At 40.8% G+C, this 15,211-nt stretch overlaps 3 protein-coding genes across 5 annotated transcripts; 2 read left to right on the forward strand and 1 right to left on the reverse strand.

The window, feature by feature from the left end:
* Window positions 1–3,817: 3,817 nt before the first annotated feature.
* LOC115680996 (kinesin-like protein KIN-14U) lies at window positions 3,818–7,987 on the forward strand. 3 transcript variants are annotated; one of them, XM_056309486.1, is made up of 11 exons: window positions 3,818–4,407; window positions 4,629–4,937; window positions 5,043–5,126; window positions 5,263–5,424; window positions 5,523–5,626; window positions 5,728–5,912; window positions 6,012–6,176; window positions 6,269–6,484; window positions 6,633–6,670; window positions 6,745–6,872; window positions 6,993–7,987. In XM_056309486.1, exons 2-11 carry the CDS (start codon window positions 4,712–4,714, stop codon window positions 7,596–7,598), a joined length of 1,914 nt encoding a protein of 637 aa, XP_056165461.1. In that variant the 5' UTR covers window positions 3,818–4,407; window positions 4,629–4,711; the 3' UTR covers window positions 7,599–7,987. The 3 variants fall into 3 exon arrangements, with proteins under 3 accessions (XP_056165461.1, XP_056165460.1, XP_030460701.1); XM_056309485.1 differs by having other exon boundaries at window positions 3,820–4,407; window positions 5,520–5,626; XM_030604841.2 differs by having other exon boundaries at window positions 3,820–4,407; window positions 4,726–4,937; window positions 5,520–5,626.
* A 991-nt stretch (window positions 7,988–8,978) lies between these two features.
* On the forward strand, window positions 8,979–12,282 carry LOC115680998 (OVARIAN TUMOR DOMAIN-containing deubiquitinating enzyme 7). The gene is made up of 5 exons (XM_030604843.2): window positions 8,979–9,267; window positions 9,369–9,517; window positions 10,236–10,397; window positions 11,327–11,442; window positions 11,836–12,282. Exons 1-5 carry the CDS (start codon window positions 9,039–9,041, stop codon window positions 11,852–11,854), a joined length of 675 nt encoding a protein of 224 aa, XP_030460703.1. The 5' UTR covers window positions 8,979–9,038; the 3' UTR covers window positions 11,855–12,282.
* A 1,595-nt stretch (window positions 12,283–13,877) lies between these two features.
* Window positions 13,878–15,146, reverse strand: LOC115680999 (alpha-crystallin domain-containing protein 22.3-like). The gene is made up of 2 exons (XM_030604844.2): window positions 14,825–15,146; window positions 13,878–14,328 (listed from the first exon to the last, which is right to left on the reverse strand). Exons 1-2 carry the CDS (start codon window positions 15,015–15,017, stop codon window positions 14,087–14,089), a joined length of 435 nt encoding a protein of 144 aa, XP_030460704.1. The 5' UTR covers window positions 15,018–15,146; the 3' UTR covers window positions 13,878–14,086.
* Window positions 15,147–15,211: the final 65 nt, after the last annotated feature.

A 15,211-nucleotide genomic window follows, 5' to 3' on the forward strand; every position in this document is an offset into this window, starting at 1 on the left:
CGTTGCAGGTGGCAACGGCAGCAACGGTCGGATCTTAAGTTAGGTACTAAGATTAGGATTATGTGAATTAGAATTGTGTGTTGGTGGGTGTGATGAGGAAATGAAGGGGGTAATTCTTTCAAATGAAAAAGACAACATCGAAAAATAGATTAGCAATTCTGTTTAAATGAGGATGGAAACTTGTTTGTTCAAGCACAGTGGATGCATAGTAGTAATCTTGTGAGAATCATGTATCATGGCTTTGCCATTTTTCCTTTATCCAATGAAGAAAGAGGCCGCGCTATTTCCACTCCAGTTTTGGCCTTGACACTCCCAAAGATAGTGTTTTTACCATTTTGCTCTTTTGTCTTGCATGCTGTAGTCCAAGTTTCCTCCTTTTCTTTTCTTGCGGATCCCACGTTCTTCTTCCTCTCCTCTTTTGTAGAATCTTGGACAACGAAACTCAAGCTCCCACCTGCATTCACCTTCATTTTCTCCTTCTTCTCCTCTTCATACTCGGGATCATCCGTCGGCAACTCAAACCAACAAACCGGACAAGTTTTCCTCGCACCCAACCACTTCACGTTGCGATCCCCATGGTAAGCATGCCCACATGGCAAATTTCTTCGCCATCTCACCGACACTCACCATGTCCTTACACATCGCATACACCAAGGTTTTGTCCTTTGATCTGATCTCCACAGTTGGAAGCTCCAGAACCGCTGATTTCGTGGTCGGCGGAGCTCCCCTTCTTCCACCGTCGCTCTCTGCCAAACTCTGAAGCAATGCCTAGTACCAACATTATCTGCGCAATCATCATCATTGTCTTCATACTCGTCCTCATCACATGCAGAGGGACGCCCTCATCACATGCCGCCACTGCGATCAATTGGTGATTCGGGCTGTTGGTGCCTAAGCTCATTGAGCGCTTCGGGTAACTTGCAGAGTTGATTTCCACGTAGCTGGCGGTGGGTGGAAAAGAAGTTTGCCGGTCGTTGAGGCGTTGTAGGAGCGGTTGAGGAGCTAGAGTTTCCTTGGCCGTTATGGTCCAACATATTGCAGACAAGAAAAGGAAGAAAAAGGAGGAACGTGGAACCCGCAAGAAAAGAAAAGGAATAAATAAACAAAAAGAGAGGACAATTTGACCAAAGCATGCAAGATAAAGGGGGGTAAAATGGTAAAAATACTGTTTTTGGGAGTGTCAAAGCCAAAATTGGGATGGAAATAGCGCTGCCCTAAAGAAAATACAATGTATGGTTAGAGAAACAGCATGGACGTTTCTTAATGAAGTTGTGACGCGGATTCCAATCATGGTATCTCCCACTAAAATATTTTAGGGGGTCAATCACTTTTCTATGTGTGAAATCTTTCTCGACTCACATGAATGAATCGACTTACACATATCTATGGAGATTAATTGAATCAAAAGGTTTAAATACCACGTGAGGCAATTAAAAAGTTTATAGCTAAACTTAAAGTGTAAATTGTAGGTCTTGAGGAGGAGGTGCAAAGTGTCATTTGAACAAAAATAAAAGGTTGGTTATTTTGTGTTTTCAGTAAAACTAATAATAATGTGCAAATTAGAGAGAAAAAGCGATGGCAAGTGGTTATGGGATGAATGGAGAGAGGTGATGAAATTTGGGAGAAGGGTGGTGATATATAGCTATCCATGCTTTATTAAAGGCATAGCTATGATTTTAGGGTCTGTCATGATTTTATGGCTATAATTGACAAGGGGCGGTAGCCATCGGTTTCATTAATCAGCGCAAGTTAAGAAGGCACACACATTGTTCCCAAAAGCTAAAATCTTTTTGGATGAGAGAGACTTCTCGCATATAAGGCCTCGATATTTGTAGACCCCATAAACAAGCAATATACTTCAACATCTCCTCGCACGTACAAATTGGGTCAATAATAACATGTGAAACCTGATAAACGGGGAGCCACAAACATGGAATCATCGGGGGTGACACCTAGCTCTTTTTCCAAGTTCGAAATGCCCGACCCAATTTATACTATTAGGTAGAGGAAGATCACTTGTCCAAAAACTCAATTAAACCCTAGTTAAACGACATGGGATCATATCTAACAAATAAGATTCATTTTGGTGTTTATGCTCGTTTTGTTAGTTTCAATTATGTTTATGCGGAATCATCTTATGCAACAATTTGAATCTATCCGCTTGATTATATTGTATTGCAATTTCAAGTGTAAGATAAATAGAAAAAGTATAGTGTCTTACATGATCCATGAGATTAGAGAGATATTTCATGTGTCTAGAATTCACCTACCTAAAGTGGATTTCCTTATATAAGAAGAAATAGAGGAAATATTAACAAAAATGTGAAGCGAAACATATAGTAAATGGCTATGCATTATGGCAAGCACAAACTTAGGTGTATCATCAACCTTCAACTTCTCACTCACATCATGTTTAGGCATGAGTGACGGGTTTGCCAAGGGGACAACGGTGCGTGATCTAACTCCGTGGCCTTAAATCGGACATTCTCTTGCAAGCGGTTTAGTATTTGCCGACGTTGGATACTCTTTCGGGTTCCACAAAATAACGATGCATAGTGTTTCGGCGAAGAAATTTACTGTATGTATAAATAGCACGTGAATACATTTAACCCAGCAATCGGCATCCTGGACAAACGACGAAATTAGTCAAATTCATTAGTTGTGCTTGTCACGTTGGTCTGAAGAAGCATAGTAAATTCAGACAGGATGTTACAATGGTCTTGATTGTTCAATGCAAGTCAGTTGATTTTGTTCTAGAAAAATGAAAGTAGCAAGGCACGTCGAACAAGACAAGCGCTTAGTGGGACAGTGTTTGCCCACTTGCAAAGACGTGAGCTCGTGTCGCGAGACGAGCAAAACAAATGATGGCTAAAAAGGGCACAGAAGGAAGAAGGAAATCATAGCGAAATGTATGAAAAAAGCTGTTAATGAATTTTTTTTATAATTATAATCTTTATCTTGATGAAAGGAGCGGACTGACCAATTTTGATGAATGGAAAATTCATTAGATAAGTGAAACTATCATTTGCCCTTTTTAAGTACAGGCCAAATATCGTAAAATATTGTTTAGGGATTCTCGCTCAGTGTATAGTTCGTCATGGAAATTTAATTTGGGGATCAATGTTATCAAACTCACAAATACGTACGTAAGGAAGAGAAAATTTTACGAGCATTACAAATGGTGGTCGTATATGCTTATCCAAGTGCAATGATTTGTCCTCCAACGAATAGATCACACCATCTCGATCATCATCGACCTTGTTAATTAAATGATATTTATTACGGATACGATCAATCAACAAGTGCCTTTTGTTAGATAACTAGCTATTTTATACTTTCAAGGTATTAACTTTTGTTTCTTGTTAATGGGTCGGTACTTAAAAATTTTAACATCCACTAATTTTGGATGTGAAAATGTAGCGCAGACAATATCCCGAAACTTCGTTAGTCCCTTTTGTCAAGCATGCTTAACCTTAGTACCCCGTGTACTCATCAATTAAACTAATTTATCATTCGATGATGGGATGAATAGATTAATATAAAACGAAACTTATTCACGACCGCTCTAGAAATACTTGTTAAAGCAATAAATAAATAAAAATTAATAACTTTAACGAACTGGTATTTTGAAAATCGAATTATCTGCATACACAGTAACGCGATCTAAGATTAAAATCTGTTATACTGCTATATCTGGTGCATACGAAGAAAGTACAGTACACACCTTTCCGCATCAAATCCCACTTTTGCCCCTCGGATCCTCACGCCCCTGCCGTCTGCAAAAAGCGGACTTTCATTACATTACATTACACTACTGTTGTGAGCAGCCCTTTAGATCTGGACCAACCAAAAAGATTCTTACAGTCATTTCCTCCCTAGCATTCGTTCGTTTTTCTTTTGCCCATCTGCGATCTCAGTGACTCTGAGCTGTTGCTGTACATCGCGCTTCAGCCTCTTAATCAGGAGCGTTTAGCAGTTTGCTCAATCATTGAAAGTGACTCGCACCCACTTCGTTTTTGCCCCCATCTAGGCGCTCTCTGGCTTCCCTGTTTTTCCTAGGGCTCCTTTGAAAAACAGAGCTCTGTTCTTTTGACTTCTTGGGTCTCCGGTTTCTTCTTCTTCTCCTTCTTCTTCCAATTTTTTTTGGCCATTTCACCAAAACCCGAGCCTTATCTTAGCTTCTCCTCCACTTTCTCAACCTGGGTTCTGTGAAAGAACTTTCCTTTCTGAGAAATATTTGTACTTTGTAGTGTGGGCTAGCTTGAATCCTACTTCACCAGTGACTTTTGGCCTTTAGTTTTTGTTTTTTCCTTTTCATTTTTCTGTTTGTGGGTGTGAACGTTGTAGTTTCTTGAAATGGGTCGGCTCTGATTGCTTCTGTTTTGCTCGAGGGACCTTCAGTTCTTGGTAAGGATGAACAGATCTCACAGCTCTTATGTCATCTTTTAGTATTTCTGCTCTGTTTTCAGAAATAAGTAGACTTCAAGATCTCTGTCCTTTCCTGTATTAAATGCACTTGTTTTTATCTCTAATCGCATCGATTTAGACTTTAAACTCGTTTAGCTCCATTGCAGGACTCCCTTTTTAATGTTTCCAAGTCCTGATTTTGTGTTTTTTCATCTCTAAAGAAGTATTCCTTGCGTATACGTATCACACCTCTTTCAAAAGGGGTGACTTGCTCAGTCAGTCTCCTACTTTAACTGACTGAAGAATGCTCATTTCTAGTGAGAAAGAAGAGCATATGTCTTTGCCTTTGGATGATTTGAGAAAGCCCTTGAAATCACCCCCAATGGAATCAAACTCTGATTCCTTAGATGGGTATCCGCCTGCTTCTGAATCGTCCGACTCGCCACCTCTGATCCATGGATACACAGACGTCACCATCATCCCGGAGCATGAGAAGCACGAGCTCGAGCAAACAATCTTGAATCTGGAAGGTATTGTGATGCTATTATTAACCTTTTCGTTTTGATCTTGCACAATTTACTTAAGGGTCGGTCTAAATGAACTGAAGGCTTTGTGTGCTGAACTTGATTGTGTAGGAGAGATTCTGCAATTGCGGCAGAAGCAGAAATTGTTGGATGAGAAGCGGAGAGAGGCATTGAATAACATAATAGATATTAAAGGTGACAAGACTTTCGGTGCTTTATTGCAATTTTCTATTACTACTTTCTCTTGAATAAAAGCTATGCCAATGTCGGTTTGACGAAAAATCTCTTGGAGATGAAGACTAAATAGATAAAAGAAAATGCGATTTTTCAGGAAGCATTCGAGTGTTTTGTCGTGTCCGGCCATTTCTATCAAAAAACAGAAGAAAGAACATAAACCCCATTTCGACCGGTTTGGATAAAATCGTGGTGAAATTGTCTGGCGGGGCCAAGGAATTCGAGTTTGATAAGCTGTTCCAGCAAGAATCAAGCCAAGGTTAGTGTTGTCTGTCATAGGCTTGTTTCTTGTATGGAGTTTTCTTTTATTTCGGTTCTTCTGAAAGAGATCTATCCTGCTTAAAAACTCTGTAGAAGACATTTTTGCGGAGGTAGAACCGATTCTCACATCTGCGCTCGATGGGCACAACGTGTGCGTGTTGGCTTATGGACAAACCGGCACTGGCAAGACGTACACAATGGTCAGTGACCTAAATTTCTTGTTTCAGTAGTCGCAACTATTCTGTAACTCTACTGTTAAAAGAAAATAAAAGTAAACGAGGAACATTGATATTTTCTTCAGGACGGAGTAAATGATAAGCCGGGAATTGTCCCTCGAGCTCTCGAGAAGCTTTTCAGCCATGCCTTTAGGGACAAGTCGTCTTCTCTAACATTTTCCATGAGCATGTTGGAGGTATATATGGGTAATCTAAGAGATCTGCTGGCTCCAAAACCGATCTGCAGGACGTATGAAACTTCAGCTCGGTGGTAATTATATCACAAACTTCTCGAGCAATTTATAATAATTAAATAACCATGAGGAGCACAACAACTGGAAATTGATTCCTGTAATTATGTCCACAACAGCAACCTCAACATTCAGACGGATCCAAAGGGTCTGGTTGAAATCGAGGGCCTCATGGAAGTTCAAATCCCCGACTTGGGGAAGGCAAAGTGGTGGTACAACAAGGGCAGACGGTCTCGATCTACTTCGTGGACTAACGTGAACGAGAATTCTAGCAGATCACACTGGTGGGTTCGACTTCTAACACAAGCTTCCCAAAATTTTGTATGATTACTTTTTTTTGGAAGCTCACATTACCTGTATAGCTTTATGTATCTAGCTTAACAAGAATCTCCATTGTCCGCAAATGGGATTCGGATGCCAAAGCAGAATCGAGCAAGCTGTGGATGGTCGATCTTGGAGGGAGTGAGAGGTTGCTGAAAACAGGAGCCATTGGACAAACACTTGACGAGGGACGGGCCATAAATCTGTCCCTTTCGGCTTTAGGTGATGTTGTTGCAGCTCTCAGGAGGAAGAGAGGTCATGTCCCTTACAGGTAGGTTTGACATGCTGCATATTTTAACTGCTTGTCTCGATAGATTAATCTAAGCATTAAAATCTCTGGTACTGTAGTGAAATGGTTCGGTTCCTTCCTCCTTGTGAATGTGTTTCCAACTTCTTTATTTCGTTCTCTTCGCTTGCAGAAACAGCAAGTTGACGCAAATCCTCAAAGATTCTCTAGGTAAGTGTTTAAGTAGATTCTCCAAACTTAAGAATCTTTCAAATTACCTGTGCTAAATAGAGGAATTACTGTAGGCGATGGTTCGAAGGTCTTGATGCTTGCGCATGTTAGTCCTTGTGAAGAAGATGTTGCAGAGACCGTTTGTTCCTTGAGTTTCGCCAAGAGAGCAAGAGCAGTCGAGTCCATTAGAGAAATGCCCGAGGTACGATCATTTGAATACATCTTGCCCGACATTGGCGAGGATTCCAAATCTTCACAAACATCCGCGCCGGTGAATGCAAGCTAACCATTAGGCGTACTGAAATGAAGCGCTTCTGTGTAGGACTTGAAGAAGCTGAGGGAGAAAAAGTTGGCGGAACTTGAAGAGCATATGAAAGAAGCCGAGGAAGAGTGTCATATCGTCACGGATCAGTTGCTCAAAGCCGAATTTCTTCTAAGTGAGAACAAAAAGCTCTTCTCATCCACATACGATCTTGTTGAAGGTATCGAGAAAACTGCGAGCCCCAAAGATTCGAAGGAAGTGCTTGGAACTCCGCCGACATCTGCCAAAATCATTAAGCCAACAATATGCAATTCTCTGCCTCGGTTCATGACCTCGACGGCGGCGAGCCGCCAGAGGCAAAGCGCTTTGGAAAGAGACATTGTCGGGAGAACAAAAAGCTGGAGATCGGCAACGAGAAGCTCGATCCAGTTTTCGGGTTCTCAGTCCTTTGGCTATTCAGATCTGCACTTGAAAGCAATTTTAGAGAAGTCGAACAAAAAATCGCGGTACGCAGAACCAAAGGCTCTCCTGACCGAGAGTCCTAAATGCATCGGCTCGGATTCAAAACCCTCTTACTTGCCGCGAAGCAAGATGGTAACATCTTCGGATCCGAACGTGAGAGCCACACTCGGCCGTCACAGGAGGAGGATGTCGAATCTGATCTGAAGCAACCAGCATTTCGATTGCTGATCGATTGGGGTGCTTTGTGTAGGCTTCTTGGTGATTTTAGTGTGTACCAATGTGTGTGTTTTACTAGTTCATACATACTTGTGTGGAGTGTGAGGGGGTGTTCATAGGAGTGCGCATTTACGTCGTGATTATACATCAATATAGGTGCCGTTCGCTTAGATAGGGCGGGATCACTCTGTTATTTGTGTACGTGATCCTCGCGGCCTTGCCGTTTTAGATGTGAGACTGGCTAATCAATCATCGACTCTGATCTTCGTAGCCCGTTTAGGCGCTCGATGTGGTGCGGCTTGTACTGTCATAACAATGTCGAAAAATGTGGAAACGTTCATTTGCCTAGTTCAATACCAGATGTGATTTTGATTGCACATGATGTGAGCTGAACTTGGCCACTGGCTTTCTGTGATCTGTCTCGGAATCTCTCCTCCAGTTCGGGTTTGCAAACGAGAAAATATTCGGCGCTTGAGCAGTGGCGACTGGGATTTACATTAGTCCGTTAATTAGTTGCCATGTGTACATGCTGGCCCCACACTTCAATAAAAGAAAATATCCTATTGATGGTTAATGAAATAAATAGTTCTTGAGCTTTCGCTACGTGATTCAGGTAGTCTTTAAACTGTAACTCAATGTGCAACGTAATTCCTTAATTTTCAGTTTTGTTCAATATGATCTCTAGATTTTTTGTATATGTTTAATTTAATTCATGAACCATAAAGGATGTCATGCTAATGATCGAGTAATACCTCCCCTTCAAACTCTGCTGTATTTCGAATCTTGGGATAATACTATAACACATAATCCATGGCTCTGATACCATAATGAGCATTATGCAACACTAAACATTTTCATATAATTCAAGGATTAAATAGAACATGTACGAAAAATCCAAAAATTATATTGAACAAATTAAAAGTTCGGACACCACATTACACATTGGGTTAATACTTCCCCTTCAAACTCTATGGTTGATACCATAAAGATGTTATGCAGTATCGAATATTTTCATATAATTAAGGGATTAAATGTACGTAAAGTCACCCACCCATCAGTGGCCGCGTTGGTTTGCGCTCAGTTTTTTTTACGAGAGGTCCTGGGTTCAAAACTCGCCCATCGGTGATTTAAGTGGGGGGTCGTGGCGGTGGGATTGACACCTCGATTATAAAAAAAAAAAATGTACCTAAAGTCCAAAAATCACGTTAAATAAATTATATGTCGGGCCAAAGTTCAGCAACAATTAGAGCCGTCATTCCATGATTTATTTAGCTGGTATTAAATTGAGATTAGCTAAGCCTACTGTCATCTTCAACCTTGGGCATTTCGGCTTAGTTAGCCGTCGTCTGTCTTCTGACAGAAAAACCTCAAACCTTAATCCTAGAGAGAGAGAGAGAGAGAGAGAGAGAGAGTGACACAGGTAGGACCATGCGTTCTTTGCGAAGCGCAAGAGCGCTCTACGAGAGATCTACGTTCTCTCTCTTCAGTCTCAGCCCCTACAATGGGCATCGCTCGGCTCTTCCGCCGTCGCGCTCCATCTCCTCCACGGCGCTGCTTCAGAATTCATGGATGGACAAGGTCAAAGGAGTCTTCACCGGGAAGAAGAAGACGTCCCCGGAAGAAGCCGAGGTCGCCGGCGAATCGTTCACGCTGCTCCGTAAGTTCCCTCCGCCCATCGCGGGCCTTCTTCGCGCGTTTGAATTCGGTTGTGGCGATTGTGGTGATGGTGGGGAGTGTTTATTTTTTTTTCTTTTGAAGGGTTTGCCGACCAGATGAAGAACGCGAGGAGGCTGGGAACCTTCAAGAAATACATGGTCGGGCGAAGCAGTGAGGCGACATTCGTGGACGCTTTCGAGAAGCAGGAAGCGATTCTCCGATATCTAGGAGGTTTGGACCCTTCTGGAGAGGTTGGTCTTGGTCGCATTTTGTTTCGAGTGCTTGAATCAATGGGTGCTCGAAAGACCTGAAATTTACATGTATGGATACTTATAGGTAACATTGAAAGGATACACTTTTATTTGGTAAGAAGATGATATGAGGGCAAATTATGTTCATGGCAGTAGTTTTAAGAGGGGAAGAAAGATCAGAAATGCGTAAGGGGCTGTGGAGAAATGGAATTCGCAAATGGTTTGATCTGTCTAATTTGAAGTTTCGGGCTTATGTACTTGTCTGTCTATGTAGTTTCTTGTACGGTTTTAGGACGAAAAAATGAGAGTGGTTCCTACAAACTGCTGTCTTTCTTTATGTGTTAGTGTAGATAACCATCTGTACAGTATGGTTTGTGTGTGGAAAAAAATGCTTCGTATTTTGAAAGTGATTGTCTATAGTGTATGACCATTTGAGAGTTTATTTTAATAGGCTAGTGCAATCATTGAATGGCTAACATGGATCCTAAATGCCGAGTTCAAGACCTGCCATGTTTTTTCCATGCTACGTAGGCTTACATGTTTGTCATATGTTACCCTACAGACAGGTGCTTTGATTGCTCTCGCCTATCACGACCCTTTTTTTTTCTGTTAAAGCAACAATAAACACATAGACAAAATATGCATACAATGAGTTGTAAACACTTATTATGTGGATAACTACCTCACCCCTAATATGAACTTAGATGATGATTTTCAGCATCTCCAAACTAATCAAAAACAAGAAGCAGCAAAAAATTGCAACTGTACGATAGCCGATGTAGAGAATACACTTGCAAGATTCACTTGGGCAAAGGAAGCAGAAAAGAAGATGATGCAGATGAAGGAAGAAGGAAAACCGTTGCCAAAGAGCCTTGCCGAGGTAAATGATTTTTTTGTCCCTCAACATCTGTTATTGGTCGCAGAGGCTTTGAGTGCCTTGACATGGATTTGTAATTGAGTGGTAATGGTTTGGATGGATGTTTTAAGACCTTATATGCCTGCTCACTACCTGCCCCTGCTTACTGACAAGTGCTGCTATGCTCACGATTATGGACTGCCTTTTTTGCACTGTAACTTTACAAAACTTGAACTTTTAGGTGAGCCATTGGAGGTCAATCATCACATATATGATGGCAAACAAATAACCAGAATTCTCTTGATCTAGAGGTTGGGTATTTTGGATTGGGTGCTATGGGCTCATTAAGTCTGTAGCTTAACAATTGTGTGTGTTTGAGGTTGGCATTTTTGGATTGGGCGTCTTGGGCTCATTAAGTCTATATCCCCACAATTGCGAGTGTTTTGAGAGGGCTTCTCCTAATAATCGTGGGTATTCTATAGGTTTAGTTTTTGTAAATTAAAAAAAAAAAAAAACTCTGTTGGTAGGCCTTGAGCTGATTCATGGTGGAGAGAGGGGATTAATGAGTCCCATGTCAAGAATATTTGTTTTCTTGTAAGTAAGACAAATATTCATGATTGCGCAATCTTAATAGCTATACCTTTTTTACTGTTTTGTGGGCAACTTAAACAATGATACATCTTTTGAGCCAACTTTGCCTGCTATACGCGTGTATTTAATTGATTTTTAAGGAGAAAAAGGGGAGGGGATACTCTGCTGCAAAATTTTTGTTTTTGGTCGGATCTTTGCCTTGCAGTTTAGTGATTTGATATTGTCATCTCTTCTAACTATTTTGCACTAATCACTAACTTTTTTCAGTTGAATTATACCGACTATTTCCTCTTTTTTCTTTGGCCGTTTATCTTAAGCAGGATTTCTGAGAAATAGCATGACCTGCGGGTTCTGTATTACAGGTTCAAAAACTAATGGGGTCAACACCATTAGATTTGGCTAGGTCTAATCTGGCTAAGAGTGGACAGATCAGCCGGAATGCAATGTGCCCATGTGGTTCTAAGAAGAGATACAAAAGGTAATTTCGAATTTAAAGTAGGATTGCACTCAGTTCACTGTCTTGATTGGTATATTTTCGCATAACTCACTGAAATTTCGATTTCATGAATACACTCTGACTTGCACAGCTAAGTTTGCTCAGAGTTACCACATGTTAGCTTTATTAACTAAAACCTGTTTTCCTCCCTAAATTGGTGCTAATACATGGAAAACTGTCTAAGTTCCCTTTAAGTTGTGTCGTATTACTGAACTTTCACTCGTACATATATTTCAAGTTACCAAGATATTACTGCTCACCTTACTGAAAATTGGTTTGTTTTTTTTTTTTTTGGGTGCATTGGTACTTGGATAAGAAGAATTGGAAGTTTGGTTTAACACTCTGTATCCATCACCATGATGTATTTGAGTGCAGGTGTTGTGGAAAGGATTGAAGAGATTCAAGAACTTAAGAGTATATTTACCCTGTCCTTGACTTGAGGATTCTCAGAGGTTCTTGTTGCCTATCTTGTTGGGATTAACTTATGCAGAAGCTGCACTCCGGGAAAAGGCTTGGTAATTTAGGGGCCTGGGTTCTAAGAAGCTGAGAAGGTGTAACACCACACTAACATGCTGCTTGTATTAAAGAATTAGTCCACATCAATTAGATCATAGCTCTTTTTGAGGCAAGAGTCTGGATGTGCTTAGCTGAGTAACCATTTTGAGGCGGAGGCGATTTGCTTTGCTAGTTTTATTCATGACCACAATGGAATGTTCTTTCAGAGTCCTGAATAATTGACATAGCTGTATTTCAGTTTTTGGACCGAACTTGTTTCACATGATGTTCTATTTCAGAATTATCGCTGTATTTGTTGACATCAAATATGCATATCATGCTAAATTCTCTCAAAGCAGACTTTGATCAACCGTGTGTAGTCTCAACGTTCTTCCAAAAAGAAGCCTTTTACTTTTTCCTCATAAGAACTTAGGTGTGCATATATATAGAGGGATTTATATTAATCTTTCCTGCAATCAAGAATGATCAATGTGCGTGAGGTCGTTTGTGGTTGAAATAGGGGTTACTCTTAAGGAGAGATCTGATTTTCTACTAATAGTCAGTTATAAAGTTCTAACAAAGGGGTTAGACTGAGACTTAACATAATAGGTTTTCAGATATCAGCAGCTACATAGAGCGACAACAAAATTGGCACAACAAAGTTGGATTTCACACTAATTTTCCGAGACCATTAGATCTATTTTAGTTTCATTTCCTGATAACAAACATATAACATTGGTGTCTTGTTGTAATTCATATCATTTTATGTCATTGATAGAGTGAGATAAATTACCTTATAGTACGTTATCCGGTGAAAATATGCAGTGGCGAGTATCATATTATCACAAAATTTCACATCGAATTCAGCATATTCAAGGTGAGATTCGTTGTGCCCATTAGAACAGTTGGGAATCCATGGATCTTGTGCTCTGTAGGATCATAGATATAGTGATTAGTATGGTCATCATCTTCACCGGAGATAGGTGAGGTTTATGTTGTAATATGATTGACAGAGTAGCTAATCCTTCTTAAGAAGGGGGGAGAAGGAATAGCCAGCTGGAGCCTCACCCTTTTACAGGCCGAAGAGAAAATCTTGCTTGACCCGTGTATTATGTTCTCATTTTTCCGCTGTATAAGACTAATAAGATACTCATCCATCGTCAACAATTATGTGCAGAGCATATTTGTCGATAACAATGACCAGTCCTAGTTGCCCTAAGCTTATATCAGCTCATGTGCAGGTTGACTAGTTAAGACCAGAGGTAATTGGTTCCCGCCATGAACTGGCAGCCGAACCAGCGGTCCCCAGTTCTAGAAAAGCAGAACCAGGACCAGAACCAATCGGTTCCGATTCTTCCCGGGAACTGGCCATGTTTTCTTTTTTGGTAGAAATTGAAGTATTTATTGCTTAATATAGAAGTTACTATCGCCCGGTATCTGCTTTCCATAGAAAAAGATCAGGAATATTGATGCTGCATCCACTTCTGCTCCTGCTACTTGGTTTAATGTTATCCACCTCTACTCAATCTCTTCATTGCAATTGGTCGATGCATTTGGGCACACCGAAGTCAAATTCATGGAGAGCTATATATCGGAAGCTCGCTTTATGAATTCCAAAATTTTTTCCGAATTACGCGAAAACTCCATTGTTTAAGACGATTAAGGCACCTACATTATCAAAACCTTCTCCAGGACATATTTATGTATAGTATGAGGCAATCCTAGTTACCCTAAGCACGTACCAAGTCCTAAGCAGGTTGACTCAAACCCTATTCTGTAACAGTGGTTAGAGCCAAATCTTAGTTAAGATCCGTCCATGCAACCAGAAAAGTCATATGGTAGAAAGACTTAGCCACTGATCACAACTAGATGAAATCTTTGCACAACCCGATTTTCTGTGAAAGGCGACATATTTGGTAAAGGAAACAACGGGAGGAGTATCCAGTACTTAAAGAGCAAATTGTCGGTCATTAACATGATGGATACGACAACACAGAAACGGCAGATATGCAGTTAGGAAAGTTTACATCTTTCAAAGCATAATTGAAGAGCCTCGACAAGCTCCTAAAACACAAACAGTACTTCTTCTATCATCAAGCCAACATCTTCCTATATAATCTGAGCTGCCAGATCAATCATTCATCTGCTTCTTCACGACTCCCTCGAAAATCGCATCTCTGCGAAAGGTCAAGTTCGACTGCACGGGATTGATTGGGCCAGGCAGCTGAAAGGAGAGAGAGAAGGGCCTGGGCTGATAAGGATTTTCCGTCTTCCTCACAAACACTTCCCCCAGCCTGAGGATCATCTTCTCACCAGTCGCAATCATTCCCGAGATCACAACCTCGCCATCCATGTCAAGTTCACAACTGAATGCTGCGGCAATCAAAAGCAAGTTTTCGAGAATCCATTAGTACTTCAACATAAATACCATGTTGGATCAATTTTCGTAGGACAAAAGAACTAGTACAATAAAGAAAAAAGATATCTTGCTGCGATCCTGTATCTTGTGCACATTAATTGCCATCACTAGAGCAGAAACCTAACAAATGGCAATGTTCCTAAATTTGCAAATCCTTTCTTTTAGGCAATAGTCATCGACATCCAAGCAAAAACTTGCAGATCAAATGGTCTAATGGCTCATATCAAAGCAAGAACCAGCAGATCAAAATGAGCTCACTTCCATGAAACAAGAGATATACCACTAAGCTGCTACAAAATGGAAGTTTCACACTACATTTTTTTCGCATTGCAGAACACAGGACAATAAACTTAGCTATACCTTCCCGAATCCATTAAATGCCAAGTTAAATCTGGCAAAGTACGCAACTGTTAAATAGAGCATATGGTGACTTTGGCCGTATGAACTTACATTGATCTCTTCTCACACCAGGAAGAGACACCTGGAACAGGTATGAGTCCTCAGACTCCGCAATGTCCACAGTCCCGATAATCGGTCCTATTCGTTGCATAGCGGCACTCGAGGATGCTCTATCTTCAGTATCGGGGGCTCTAGCTGCAACAGGACATGGCTTCTCTGTTGCTCCTAGGCCAAGAAACCCCATTGTTTGAATCAGAGTTGAGACTTGAAGGTCAATTTCTCCAGATGAAAAAGTCTGTGTTGAAATATGCACAAAATGGTGAGCCTCCTTAAATGGTATGACTCAGAGCGGCGTTACGGCCAGAGTCACATGATTTCTGCATTTCCCTTCACGAGAACCGCGAAAAGCAAACCCGAAATTTTCGCTTTAAATGAGGT

This window comes from Syzygium oleosum, unplaced genomic scaffold (assembly GCF_021117445.2).
Source record: "Syzygium oleosum isolate NSW1041296 unplaced genomic scaffold, Sole_v2.1 Sole_v2.03, whole genome shotgun sequence".
In the NCBI taxonomy this organism is placed as follows: domain Eukaryota; kingdom Viridiplantae; phylum Streptophyta; class Magnoliopsida; order Myrtales; family Myrtaceae; genus Syzygium; species Syzygium oleosum.